Source organism: Phocoena phocoena, chromosome 19 (assembly GCF_963924675.1).
Source record: "Phocoena phocoena chromosome 19, mPhoPho1.1, whole genome shotgun sequence".
In the NCBI taxonomy this organism is placed as follows: domain Eukaryota; kingdom Metazoa; phylum Chordata; class Mammalia; order Artiodactyla; family Phocoenidae; genus Phocoena; species Phocoena phocoena.
In genome coordinates this window covers 14147247-14162314 of record NC_089237.1, presented here as the reverse complement: position 1 = coordinate 14162314, position 15068 = coordinate 14147247, and the positions used below count along the sequence as shown (strand labels likewise).

At 48.5% G+C, this 15068-nt stretch overlaps 1 protein-coding gene across 1 annotated transcript in view; it reads right to left on the bottom strand.

Moving 5' to 3' along the window:
- PECAM1 (platelet and endothelial cell adhesion molecule 1) overlaps positions 1-14536 on the bottom strand; it is a 54988-nt gene extending 40452 nt beyond the window's left edge. The window contains exons 1-4 of the mRNA XM_065897628.1: positions 14275-14536; positions 14162-14188; positions 5218-5511; positions 1088-1393 (exon numbers count right to left, since the gene is read on the bottom strand). Of these exons, the coding sequence (XP_065753700.1) occupies positions 1088-1393; positions 5218-5511; positions 14162-14188; positions 14275-14458 (811 nt within the window). The 5' untranslated portion in view covers positions 14459-14536. The remainder of the gene's footprint in view (positions 1-1087; positions 1394-5217; positions 5512-14161; positions 14189-14274) is intronic.
- Between the last annotated feature and the right edge of the window lie 532 nt (positions 14537-15068).

Genomic DNA, 15068 nt, shown 5'->3' with positions numbered 1-15068 from the left:
TTTTCTGAAAATTTAACCCACACCACGTATTATAATAAGAAACATATCGTATATACGAAATACTATATATACATAATACTATATAGTAAATATATACACATAAATAAAGTATTATGCATGCACGTCGGGCAGAGGTGAAGTAAGGTACCAAAAGCAGAGGGTCGTTTATGATAAGCTTTAGGGCTCCTATCCCGAATACATTTGTGGCTCTCTGCAGTAGACTGTGCCTTCTCCTGATTCTTCCCTGCTTCACAACTGCTTCCCTCTCAGGTCACCGGGAGCTGCTGGTTGCCTAACCTGGAGCTCTGAGCTCTCTCTGTCCTGGACACTGACACCCAGGCTCCCCTCTGCTGTTGCCTTTCTCTCCTGAGAGCATTTCTCAGGTCACCTCATTTGCTTCCTATTTGTCCAATGTCTTGGGGATGGAAGGGTGGGTAGAAGAGTGGAGTCCCTCATCAAATGTGGGAGGCAGAGGGACTTCCCTGGGGGTCCAGTGGGTGAGACTCCACGCTCCCAATGCAGGGGGCCCGGGTCCGATCCCTGGTCAGGGAACTAGATCCCGCACGCATGCCGCAACTGAAAGTCCGCATGCCGCAACTAAAAAAGATCCCGCGTGCTGCAACTAAGACCCAGCGCAGCCAAAATAAATAAATTAAAAAAAAAAAAAAAAAACCTGGGCGGCAAAGGCTGAGGACCTGGCCCCCCTTCCCTCTGGATCCCCTCCAGATCCTACTTCCTGTTGTCTGATCCTCACTGGCTTAAAGCCATGGTTTCCAAACTGCAGGTCACACAAGGCATCATTTCAGGGAGTCGAGGCCAGTGCTTTAAAAAACTGAAAGAGAATAGAAAGAAAAATAGCAAAATGCATCATATATTAAGGTTACGTGTTGTTGGGAAATATATATGTATATATATATTTTTAACTGTGTCACAGTCAGAAAGTTTGAAAAACATAAAGTGATTAAGAACAGTCTTGAGACAGCAGTCCAGCCAGAAGGCCCCAGCCCCTTTCCAATTCTGGGCTCTTCCTCCCCAGACCAAACCAGCAAACCAGAAAGAATGATAAAAAGGAGAGTAGGACTCTGACCCCTCACGGTGACCAGTTCACTCCTGATGGATCTAGAGGGCTCCACGTGGGTCCCGGAAACGATCCTCGCTTGACATTGGAACCATATAGCATGGTCTTGCTCCTCAACTGTGAATTTCAGCGTCACAAAATTCTGGTTCTGGGAAGTTTTTTCTCTTTTTTGCTTGACGCCTTTTACATTTAGTTCGTATTTTTCAATTGTGAAATGTATTGGAGCTTTTTCCTCTGGGACAGAGCAGTTGACCATCACGACCCCGCCTTCTATGACCTCCTTCTTGTCCAGCGTCACCCTGGGATCGGACACTCCTTTGGGGGAAGAGAAAGTCCGTTAGTATGTTCGCTCCAGTGGCACAAGCGCCCCTCAGCGGAGTCACTGTGGCTGACCCATCTGAGGGTTCTTTTGTTTTGTTCCCAGAACCTCAGTGCTACCTACCAGGTAATTACTGAGCGAGTATGTTTCCAGCACCGTACCAAGTACTTTGAAAAATATAAAATATGTTTACGATGTGGTTGGTGCTTTCAATGTTTATAACTCCATTGGGAAGGCAACTGATAGAGTTAAAAACAAAACAAAACAGCCAGTATTTATGGATATTTTTGTGATTGTTGTTATAATTTATTGAATGCCTACCACAAGCTAGGATTGACTTTATATCCATGACCCGATTTTCTAATTCTCATAATAAAACTCTTGGGTGGGCAGGAAAGAGAAAGTTATGCCCATTTTACAGATGAAGAAGGTAATACTCAGAGAGGTTCAAGACTCATCCAAAAGCTCACAGCCGTCAAGCCCCAGAGCTGAGACTTGACTCCAGGTCTGTGTGACTCCAGAGCCAGAGGTTGGGGGGTCGGGGGAGAGGAGGGAGGCATGGCCTCTCAGTTCAAAAAGCAAAGCTGAAAATAACCAAGCATCAGAGTGTGTCATAGAGACAGTGAGTGACGGAGCAGTAGGGAAAGGAGGAGGCCCTCTTTGCCTGGGGGGATCAGAGAAGACCCTAGAGGAATCTTGAAGGGAGGGGGTTATTTGGACACATGAGGTGGGATGAGGGCTAAGGACAGGCATTTCAGGGCGCACATGTGCATGGGGATCTGCTTGTGCCAAGTGACAGGAGTGGCTTTCAGGAGGGCCGTCCGGAGCCGAGGAAGGGCTGGAGGGGAAAATACAATGGGTGGTAAGCCAAGGTCAGATTCAGGGGAGCCAGGAGAGCCTGGCTGAGACTAGATGTCCCATCCAGCCCCCGTGGTCTGGGGATCATGAACTCCACCTTGGAGTCAGACAGACTTGCTTGTATCCTAAAACTGACTCTTCCTGGATGTGCCACCTCCCCCAGTCACCTAAGACTCATGAACCTTTTTTCTTGACCCACCCAGGTCAGAGATGGAGGGCTGTCCTCTTGGGAAGGAGATCTGTACTGTGTTGTCACCACTGCTGTTACTCCTGGTGGCAGCTGTTTGAAAAGGTGTTGCCCTGCCCCACACGAGCTCCGCAAGGGACGGGGTCATGTCTTATTCATGGTTGGGTCCTCAGCCTGGCTCAGAGTGGGCACTCGATAAATGGTTGATGAATGAATGAATTGCCTTTTGTCTACTTCAAAAACCTATCATAATAATCAAGAGTTGGACAGGCCAACTGTGGAGTCAGATAGATCTTGGTTCTCACCCTGGCTCTGCCTTCTACGGGACCAGTCCACCCAACCTCTCCGAGTGCTAGCAGCCACACCTGTACATGGGAGGGACCAGGCTTATCTGCCAGTGCAACTGCAGGAGGAAAACACAACATGCGTAAAGCACTTAGAATTGTTTATCTCATGAGGGCCTGGTAAGTGGTATTCCTTATTACTGGAGGTAACAATAGTATGAATGACCATTCTGATCACAGAAGTGAGCTCAAAAGTGCAGAAATGACAGTTATGTCAGCAGCTGTCAAGGAGGCACAGGGCTGAATTCACAAACTGTATCCATTAAATCATCCAAGTTTGCCAGCGCATTTCTTTTCGACGTACATTTCCCAAACTCTTGGCCCGCCAATCTTTCCTCATCACTAACGTGAATACCTGGACCTGTTGGCTCCTCCCCTGTCCGCAGTGGAGATGGAGGAGGGCTGGTCTGCATCCCTGTGGCTGTTGCCCCTGGTGACACAAAGGGATGTCTGGCCAGCCGTGCCCCGACAGACCAGAGGACACCCAGGGAGGAACTGGCCTGGGGGGTGATATAGTCACGTTCTCCCCTGTGAGCCTCAAAGCCTGACAGGAAGGTGGCCAGAGGTTGTATACTTTTGAAAGGAAAACGCCCCCAAACACTTGCCCACTGGTTCTTCCTGCTTCTTGTTTGATGAAAGGGTTACTTCTTTCTAAGGATGGTCTGGGCAAGCACCTCGCACACGACAGGCCATTCATTCATCCAACACTCCATCACTAAGAAGGCTTCATCTGCTACCCATTTAATCCTCAAAACAAAACAACCGGGATTTCCCTGGTGGCTCAGTGGTTAAGAATCCGCCAGCCAATGCAGGGGACATGGGTTCGAGCCCTGGTCCCGGAAGATCCCACATGCTGTGGAGCAACTAAGCCCGTGTGCCACAACTACTGAGCCTGCACGCCTAGAGCCCGCAAGCCACAACTACTGAGCCCATGAGCCACAACTACTGAAGCCCGTGCGCCTAGAGCCCATGCTCCGCAACAAGAGAAGCCACCGCAACTTGAGAAAGCCCGTGCACAGCAACGAAGACTCAACGCAGCCAAAAATAAATAAATAAATTTATAAAAAAACCAAAAAAAACAAAGCAACCTTCAAGGGTACACACAGATTCCCAGTGATCTCTATTTTAGAGACAGGACATGAAGACCTGTCTTCAGGAGGTGGAGAATTTGACTGAGGGGCACTCTGCTGGGTTGGCAACCTCTTTCTCAGCTCTGCGCTTTCACTTTTATGCTACATCCCTTTTCTCTGTCCTCTGCCCCACTTCACCATCAAGCAAATTCCCACACGATCTTCTATATCTGGACCCAGTGTCCCTTCTTCCAGGAAGCCGTCCCTAACTTCACTAGGCAGAATTGTTTCCTCCCACCGCTGTGCTCCCAAGGCGCTCAGAACAGATGACTGTTGGACCGCAATGATTTGTTTACATGTCTCTCTTCCCCACAGGACTGTAACTGCGTCCAGAGCTAGGACCTGTCTGATGCATTTTCATGTCTAGCACCTATTTTTTTTTCCTGACTTGCAGCCTTGGGACATGCTTCTTGAAGGAGTAAATCGATGAATGAATGGACGGATGGAACTCTATGACCCAAATTTCCCACAATGATATTTCTCTTGTTTTTCCATCTCTATTTCTACTTGCTGTTTTCAACTGTTTAATTTATTCCACAGTCATTTATTGAGTGCCTACTGTGAGCCAGATTTTTGTTTGTTTGTTTGAGATACAAAATTAGACCAAACACCATCTCTTCCCTCAGGATCTCAAAATCCAGAAGAGCAGACAGATATGTGAGAAAGTTGCAATATCGAGTCAAATAGTAATTGCCGCTTATTGGAAACTCATTATGTGCTGGAAATTGCACTAAGCTCTTTACTAACAGGATATCTTTTAATCCTCTTAATAACTTCCTGAGCTCTGTAGTATTATTATCTCCATTTTACTGATGAGAATTTTAAAGTGTAGAGAGGTTAAGGGACTTGTCCAGATTGGAATCTAGGCAGAGTGACTGCAGAATCCAGAGTCAACACTCAGCCCCATGACCTTGATACCAATACCACTGAACGCAGAGAAAGCATAAGAGCTGTGAGGACTGGGACCATGGGGGAGATCAGTTTTGTTTGGGAAAGTGTCAGAGAAGAGATCATTGAGTTGAGTGTTGAAGGAGAAATAGTTCCCGAGGAGACGAGATGAAGAGGGTATTCCAGGGAGAGAAAATAGCATGTGCAAAGGCCTGGAGGTGAGGAAAAGCCTGGTGTACTGGGAGCATGTCTAATGCCTGCATTTCCAGGTTAGGAAAGTGTCGGGCAGATGAGTGAGAAGGATGATGGACGGGCAGGTAGGTCCGGTGTTACGACTCGTTCGATCACCATGCTGGCTCCTGCATGTGTTCACGCTTCACCTGCCTGAGCTGTGTTCCATTCCAGGGACTCACCTCTCACCAACACCGGGTACTCCTCAGTCGTTTTCTCCTTGTTGTTCAGGATCACAGTGCATTTATATGTCCCTGCGTCATAGACCCGGGCTTGGGGAATAAAATAACTCTCTGTGTTCTCCATGGAGGAGACGTTGTGAAACAGCACGTCATCCTTGTAGAACAGCACCTGGTGCTGAGGCTTGACACTCGAGGTGGTGCTGACATCCACGACGCACTGCAGGGTCAGGTTCTCCCCGTTTTGCACCTCCTGCTTCGGCAGGATCTGCATGTGGATGCTGTTGATGGTGAAAGCTAAAGGCCAAGGGGAGGAGAGCAGACACACCTGTTATCTCAGAAACAACGTCACCACATCAGATTGGTATCATCACATCCATGCAGTATAGTGTCCAGGTGAGTAGTCCCAGGTGAGTAGTGAGTAGTGACTGTGTGTGGCGGGTCAAGCACGAGGCAGCTGATACTAAGCTGCTCATATTCCCACCATGACAAGGTGGCAGTCTTCGGAGTGTGACAAATAAAACATGTCCATAAGATGTATGCAGCCTGTGAGCTGCCGCATGGTGGCCCCTGGAGAGAGCACAGGATTCAAGTAGACAAACGTTCAAGTCCTGGCTCATCACTTACTGTGTGACCTTGGGTGATTAACCTCTCTGAGCTCAACTTTCTCATCTATAAAATGGAGTTATAATACCTACGTAGTAAGTTGTTGTAAGACTTACAGAAGACGAGCAGGAAACTACCTAGTGATTTCCTGGGTGTACCAGTGCCTGGTACACGGTAATTGCTTGATAAATGATGGCTACCACCATACTGAAATCACATGCTCACGTCCAGCCACTCCCCCAGCCCCACTCCACCCACCCACTCCCCCGCCTGAACAAATTAGCACAGTCTCAACTGGTGTTTTCTAGCTGATGAAGTCAGAAGCCTCACCAGATGGGTGAGAACTTGAAACCACTTTTTCTCATGCATCTTGCTTCCCGTTTTTGCTTTGGCTGCTAAAAAGTATAAGCCCCAAATTTTACCTCTAGCAACCTTTGGGATGCATTTTTCTGTGCTAAAAGAGTCACAGTTTTATTTGACTGCCATATTTTCCTCTCATTCTGATTTCCTTATTTATTTTATCCTATTGAACAATAATACATATTTTTTACAAGTGGTCCCAAATCATTTTACAAACAAAAAAAGGTATAGCAAGGTAGCTGGCCAGAGATACTGGCAAAAAATGGTCTTTCTTTCTCTCTCTTTTAATAAGGTCAAACTGTTTTTGAACACCTTAGAATTTAACTTGTCTATAATATGTCTCAGGTTTTAAACTGAATACAACAGTCCATCCTTGTGCCTTTTTTTCTGAGCAATTAATTTAACAAAAAATGGCATCTGATTAGTCATGAGATGAAACAAGATGATTGTTTAAATTTATTTCTTACAGCAGTAATCTTTAGAATCCCCTTTTCTGTCTTACTGCATTCCTTATTAGCTCCTGGTCTGAGGAGCTTGCTGGGTGAGCTCTCGGAACAGAAGTTTCTTTGAACCATGTTTAGTTTCCCGTAGATTGATATGTTCCCGTCCCAGGTAGGGACAGGCAGGTCTCCCTACTCCTTCAGTACCTCCTTCTTCATTTTAAGCCATGCTGTTTAGTACAGTGATTCTATCAGGAGATGGTGAAGAGCAGAAGATGAGCGCAGAGTCAGACTTCCTGGGCCAAATCCCATCTCTGCTCACAAACTGTGTGGCTTTTAGTAAGTTACTGAGCTTCTCTGAGCCTCAGTTTGTTTATCCATAGAATGGACATAATAACAGTAAGTGTAAATGAGAACCTGAGTTTAAGTTCTTGGAGCACAGTTCCCGGCACAGATGAATTCCTTGCAAAATGTTAGCTAGATTCTGTCAGTCACAGATATAATACCAACTCTTGAGTCTTGAGGTCTCTAAAGGTCTTTCTTGAAATCATATTTCTAGTCAATTTTTTCAGAAAAAAAAAAAAAAACCCAATAATTTTTTAATTTCCCAGGTGAATTACAGCAACTTCTCCAGACTCCCGGTGTTAGTCATCCCACTGTGTTGGGCTACTTCAGTGTCATCATCCTGAATGAAATGCATACCCATGGCTGGTACACCCCAGACTGGGACACAGAACTGGGTACAGGAAGAAAGCAAGTCAGGCACACCCAGTCCAAACCCCTGATCCCACAGTCATTAGCTGGGCGTCATTGGGAGTTACTTAACCTCTCCAGACTACCACCTCTCCTCCTATAAAGTAGGAACACTAATACTTGCCTTCCCTGGTATTTTAATCTTGAACAATGACGGAACCAAGGTGGCTGAGAGCACTGAAGGGGCAGGTTTGTATTGCCCGATGCCTGGCCCCTGATTGACACCTCCTTCCTGCTTCCTCAGTACCATTCATTCAGCAGACATTGAAGGGGGTGTCTCTGTGCCAGGCACTGGACCCAGTACTGGAGGTTCAGAGAAGGGTAAGATTGGCACAGTTTCTGCCCACCTAGAGCTCACAGTCTGCATTTCACGGTTCTTCCCTATTCCAGGCCTTCCAGCCTCAGCGCCAGCCCTGCCTGGGTCTCCTACAGACCATCCCTAGGGAGCTCTACCACTGTTTAACAATTTTAAAGCAAACTTGGCTAAAGCATCAGGTAGCAGTTTTTTAGAGAGGATGATGTGCACTAACACAAGACGCTTCTGCCTACCTTGCTTTTCTAAGCAAATCTAATATACATCTGCTTAATAAATTAACGCAGCTGATTCACTGGTAGGAACCACACACTTCCATGGCCAGCGGGAGCAGACAAGGAAGAAGAAAGGAAGGCAGGACATGGGATTTCCCTGACGGTCCAGTGGTTAGGACTCTGCACTCCCACTGCAGGGGGTATGGGTTCGATCCCTGGTTGGGGAACTAAGATCCCACATGCTGTGCGGTGCGGCCAAAAGAATTAAAAAAAAAAAAGAAAAAAAACAGAAGGCAGGACAGGAGAAGGAAAAGCATTTTTAAAAAATTATTCAAGATACAGGGCTTCCTTGGTGGCACAGTGGTTAAGGATCCCCCTGCCAATGCAGGGGATGTGGGTTCGAGCCCTGGTCCGGGAAGATCCCACATGCAGTGGAGCAACTAAGCCCACAACTACTGAGCCTGCGCTCTAGAGCCCGCAAGCCACAACTACTGAGCCCATGTGCCACAACTATTGAAGCTCATGCACCTAGAGCCCGTGCTCTACACCAAGAGAAGCCACCGCAGTGAGAAGCCCAAGGGCACCGCAATGAAGAGTAGCCCCTGCTCGCTGAAACTAGAGAAAGCCCGCACGCAGCAACGAAGACCCAATGTGGCCAAAAATAAATAAATTTATATTAAAAAAATTATTCAAGATACGGATCTCAGGGCTTCCCTGGTGGCGCAGTGGTTAAGAATCCACCTGCCAATGCAGGGGACACGGGTTTGAGCCCTGGTCTGGGAAGATCCCACATGCTGCGGAGCAACTAGGCCCGTTAGCCACAACTACTGAGCCTGCGCGTCTGGAGCCTATGCTCCGCAACAAGAAAGGCCGCGATAGTGAGAGGCCCGCGCACCGCGATAAACAGTGGCCCCTGCTTGCCACAACTAGAGAAAGCCCTCGCACAGAAACGAAGACCCAACACAGCCAAAAATAAATAAATATTAAAAAAAAAAAAAGATACAGATCCCAGCTCATTGACGTGATGCAACAGAACCACAGCCTAGATTTTATCACCATGACCACCACCCTTCTGGTATCCAGCCTTCAAGACGGGCCCCCGTGAGCCTTGCCTTCGGTAATCACACCCACATACAGTCCCTTCCCACATCAGACCAGGGTTGGTCTTATGACCAACAATACAGCAGAAGTGCTAGTAGGTGACTTTTGAGATTAGTTTATAAAAGACATTGCAACTTTCATCTTGGTCACTCTTTCCTTTTCTGGGATCATTCACTCTGGGCAAAGCCAGCTGCCATGTCATGAGCACCCCTATGGAGAGGCCCACATGGTGAGGAACGGCCTCGTGAGTGGGCTTAAAAGCAGATTCCCCAGCGTCAGACAAGCCCTCAGATAACTGTAACCCTGACCAACATTTTATCTGCAATCTCCTGACAAACCCTGAGTCAGAACCACCCAACTAAGCCATTCCCAGATTCCTGACCCTCAGAAACTGTGAGATAATAAATTGTTATCTTAAGCCACTAAGTTTTGGGATAATTTGTTAAGGAGCAATAGATAACAAACACACCACCCAACCTTCAAATATCTCTACCTGACTGATGTAGAGAACAAACGTAAGAACACCAGGGGGGGAAAATGGCGGGGGGCTGGTGGTGGTGTGATAAACTGGGAGATTGGGATTGACACGTATACACTAATATGTATAAAATGGATAACTAATAAGAACCTGCTGTATAAAAAAGTAAATAAAATATTAAAAAATTAAAAAAAAATCTCTACCTGATTATTAAGATAATATGGAAAATATTATCCTCTTTGTGAATAAACTTTCCAGGAACAGCCAGTAATGAGACCTGGGTGTAGGTCTCATTATTTACACGATAGAGTGATTGCTACAATCCGGGCCTCCCGCAGGTTCACAGATGGGTGTCAGGGGGCCCAGGAACCACCTCTGATGCGTTTCTTTGGAGACAGGACACAAAACGTTCAGAACTGTAATGGAAGGACGGGGTTGTAGAATAGCCTGAAGAGGCCAGATCTTTTCAACCTGGAGAGACGAGGGGCTGATGGAGATGATCCAAGTAACAAAGTCACCACAGCACAGATAAGGCACCTAGCGACCACAGCGCCAAATCCCCAGATCCTGAAACAAAGGGACCTGCTTCCCTCTGCCTCAGGCTACGGGCCAGCAGGTGCTGATGCTCCAGGGAAGATGAGGCATCATGACTCCGCCAGCCACTCGGCCCTCAACCTGGAAATGACTCAGAAAGAAAGGGGGCAGTGGGTAGAGAAGGAGGGGCCCCCCATCATTGTCAGGAAAATCCAGGGAGCCATGAAGCATGGAGGCTCTGATGAACTGCGGTGCTCAGAATGGAGTGTGCTGACCCAGCTCATCTGAGTCTCAAGCACCTCCAAGTTCAGTTCGAGTCCCTTTCAGTGAGACATTTCTTGAGCACCTGTGTCAGGTGCTGGGATTACAAGGTGAATAAGAAAGCATCCTTGCTGTCCTAGATTGTGCAGGCTGGTGGGGACCCAGATAGCTGGAGTACAATCATGTAAGCACCAGGAGGAAGGGTTGCCCAGGAGAGGCCAAGGGAAGCCTGAAGGAAGTGACCCCTGAACTGAGCCTTGGACCAGGACAGGAAAGGGTGGTGGGGTGCTCGGGGCAGGAGAACAGCATGTACCAGGGCACAGAGGCATGAGAAATCAATGCATTCTGGGCACTGGTGGTTACAGGAGACAGAGTGTGAGGCTGGAGGGTCCAGGGGGCCAGGTAGGAGGGGGCAGAACAAAGAGCCTTGCCCACTATGCTGACAAGCTGTGCCCTGTCCTGAGGCTTTTGCCGGGGAGGCGGTAACAGGATGACACTGGAGCTTTAGAAAGATCACTGTGGGCTGGAGGAGAGACTGGAGGCCTGTAACAACGTGGACGATGGTTCAGGTGAAAGCTGATGCAGCCTCTTCTCAGGCAGATGCAGTGGTGCTGAGGGGAAGGGGTGGACTTGAGAAATATTTAGTGTATGCAAACGGACTTGTTTTTTGGGATGAAGAAAATGTTCTGGAACTAGACAGAGGTGATGTTTGCACAACATTATGAATGTACTAAATGTCATTAATAATAATATTTGTGATATGTACTTTACTTGTTTGATTGGCTATGGGGATTGAGGCAAAGAGTGGAAGATAAGGTTCCTGGATTAGGTACCCAGGGGGATATGGGTGCCGCGGGCTGACAGAGACAAAGCCAGAGAAAGATAAGGGCGGAGCCAAAGTCTCGGTGGCGCAGCTGGTTTGAGGGGCCTGGGGGACCACTAGGAGGAGATGTCAACCACTGGCCCCGTGGGAAGCTTGATGGTCAGGGGAGTGGCCAGAGATGGAGTGGACTAGAGGGTGGGCATGTGGAGGTGTACAGAGCGGGGGCGTTGAGCTTCAGAGAGGATGAGACCCTGGGAAAGTCCAAGTCTCCCGGGGGAAAAAGGACGGTTTGTCAGAAAGGTGGAAGAACACCAGGGAAGAAGGTCTACGAGGTCAAAGAAAGAGGCTCTGTGCTAACACCAGGGTCCCAAAGGCTAAGGGCTGGACATGAGAATGGCATCTATGAGAGGGTTCTAGTAGCATGGAGGCGTGGGGGCCAAGGCCAGACCTGCTAGGTAGGGGCGCCTGAGAGGTGAGGAAGCAGAGACGGTGATTAGAAACCAGGCATTGGACAAGTTTGACTGAGGAAGGGAGTGGATAGATAGTGGGGCACAAGATAAACGGGGGAGGTCTGGGGGGGTGGGGGGATTGTTTGTGATTTTTCTTTTTCCTAAAAACCAAGAGCTACCAATCATGTTTGTAGACTGAAAGGAAAGAATAGATACTGAAAGGAAAGAATAGATACTAAAAGTGGGGTGGAGGCTGAATAAAGACAGCATGAGAGCCTGGGGGAGGAGGGTGATGCCAGGGATGGGCTCGGAGCCCAGGTGGACAGGCTGGCCCTGCCCCACCACGGGATAGACATGGCCTCTGAAGCCAGGAGGGAAGTCAGGAGGACGGGTGGGGAGGAAGATAAGCCTGAAGCCGGGGCAGGGCGGGAAGTGGAGGGAGTTCCCTCCAGACAGCACTGTGTTCTAGGTGAAGAGGGAGCTGAGGTCATCTCCTGAGACTGGCCCGGCTGGGGCTGGGCGGGGGCCCGAAGTAAAAGGAGAGGAAGGGCCAGGGCAGACCAAGCACCTCAACCATGGAGTAGGCTACATGGAGCAGGCTGGCAGGTCGTGCACGTGCAACGTGGTCCTGGGTGGCCTGAGGAATGTGAGACCTGGGTCCCAGCCCCCACTCTGCCAGCACCCAGTGGTGACCTTGCACAGGCACCTTGTATAAAACAGGGCAGAAGCCTGAGGAGGGAGTAGGAGAGCCTCCCGGCTCCGGGTCCTGCGGCTCTGAGGTCTCCCCTGAAGGTACGAAGACCCTTCTCTAGGAAACCTGGGCAGGGAGAGATTTACTTCCCCCTGAGGTGAGGACAAAGATGGGAGAGAGATTGGAGCAAGAGAAGCAGAAGCCCAGAGGCACACGTGTTGGCAGGGTGTGGTCTGGGCTAGAGCAAGGGCACAAGGGCTGGAGTGGACAGAGCGAGGGAGGTGCAGGAGCCATGATGGTGGGTGAGCTAGGACCATAGGAAACCATTATTTACTAATCACCGCACGCTGGGCTGGCACGTCACATCTTTTTATCTAATCTCATCTCATACTGATGCATCACCCTCATTTTACAGATTGGGAAAAAGGCTCAGAAAGACAGAGTAACAGTGGCTTTAAAGATCTGAGTCAGGCCTATGGCTCCAGGCTCGGGACAATCAGGTTTTGGGAAGGGGAGGTTCTGGTGCTGATGTCCTGCTATCCGGCTCGGCTCTTTTTGGGCAAGTCGGTTGTTTCTCTGAGGTGCAGAGATATCATCAGTCAATTAGGTTGATTATGAAGATAATGGACATCCTGCCTCCATGGGTTGCCATGGGGATCAAACACCCATCGAAGCACATGGACACACGCGCAGGAGACCCGCCAGACCGGCTTTGCTAAGTAGCCAGCACGAGCCCTCTCTGTGCAGAGCTACTGCTCCAAGCCTTGGCTCAATAAACCAGTGTCACCCACACGCATCATCTCCAAATAGCTGTAGAACTGTCTGCAACCCAGTCACCCCGACTCTGCGTGGAATGAAGTGACCTCTGACAAGGGGATCCTGTTCTGTGGGCTCTCCCTCTATTCAGCCCCCAGACCCAGCCCAGTCCCCTCCTTCACACGGTCCAGATGAAGCAAAACAAAACCTGCTTATCTATTTGTGTGTGTGGGCATGTGTTTCTGTGTGTGTGTTGCACTGCCATGCAGCACGCGGGATCTTAGTTCCCCGACCAGGGATCGAACCTGTGCCTGCTACAGTGGAAGCGTGGAGTCCTAACCACTGGACCACCAGGGAAGTCTCCAAACCCGCTCATCTTAATGATTCAAAATTAGCTCTAAAGTGGATGACAGACCAGATTTCAAAGACAGGCAGAAGCCCCACTTCCCATGCCCAAGCACAAAATATTGCAGATACCATCGTAGCCTCATGGGTAGATGGGAAATGATATCTAATCTGCTTTAGATCATTTAGGAGAAAAAAAAGTCACAACAACAATTTAAACTATGTTCTGACTTCGGGACTTCCCTGGTGGTCCAATGGTTAAGAATCCGCCTTCCAGTGCAAGGGACACGGGTTTGATCCCTGGTTGGGGAACTAAGATCCTCAACTAAGCCCGCACGCCACAACTAGAAAGAAGCCCCAGCACCGCAAGGAAAGATCCTGCATGCCGCAACTAAGACCCGACGCAGCCAAAAATAAATGAATAAAATATTAAAAAAAAAAAACTAAATAAACTATGTTCTGACTTCATGGATTTAACAAACTGATTATATCTCATTTGTGAATAAACAATCAGGGGTAGGGTAGGATATGAAAAAAAGAAATTTATGGTAGAACAACAAAAAACAAATTATGCAATCACTTTCTTATCACTGCCCCCAATCCTAACAGACAGCAGTTCACCAGGATCTGGAAATGTATGTGACTTCTAGAACATGCTGACTAAAACTTGGCTTAGAATAAGTGTTTTGTTCCAAAACCTTCTTTAAATGCAGAATCAACTTTAGTTGACAATTTGAATATGTTTCTGAATTGTTATAAACATTAAACCCGAGCAATTTGACATGAGTTTTAAGAGTCACAGGTAGGAATTTTACAACTTACAGTTTTCTTGACCCTCAAGGCTTGAACCTGGAAAAGACAGGAGAAATATGTTGATTTCACGAGCTTCAATTCTCGTGAAGTTTAAGTGATGTGGGAAGAGAGGGAAAACTCACAGAGCAGAAGTGTCAGCAGGACGCGGAGCCACATCGTGCCCCCCTGGGTCCACCCCAGCTGCATCCTGAGAGTGAGCGAAGTCTTCGGGTAGTTAGTTCTGCTTTTGCGCCATGCTCCGGAGAAAGAAGCCACTTCCCACGCAACGGAGGTGAGAAACCTGCCCCGTGAAAAGCAGAGACCCATGTGGGAGCTTCTCCAGGCACCGCGGACAAACCGGCCGTGGTGCTGGTCAGGTAATGGCGGCCATGCTGGAAACCGGGAACAATGCTTGGGCGGCCTCATATCTCCTCAGGAAATGACTGGCCTTCCTGAGGGGCCACCGGGCGCAGCTGCTTTGTTTAGTTTGTTTAGAGGGAAAAAAAGGCACAAGTGACATTTGCCTCAGCGTTCCTGACCCTCCTTGCGTCTGGCCTGGATTTGGGGGCCCCTTCTCATGGCAGCCAGAGAGGGTTCCTCCCTCTCTCTGACCTCCCCGCAAAGGGCTTCTCTCCCTGGACACTCACCAAATCTCTGTTTTTCCTCTGGCCCCTCCAAGGGGGCTCTTTCCATATAGCCTAAACCTGGACCTCCTGCCTTTCCTGACAAAGGCATGGAGAGGGCTGACTTTTTCAGAAAATTGCAGGTTTGTCAGGGAGACCCTGTAATGGCTCCCCCCATTGCCCTGCAGAGAAAGTCAGTTTCCAATCCTGCACGATCCAGCCCTTACTTACCTCTCCAGCCTGGTCTCTCACCTCTTCCTTCCTTGCCCCTACATTCTGGTTGCTAGAATTTATAGTTTCCAGAACACATCACA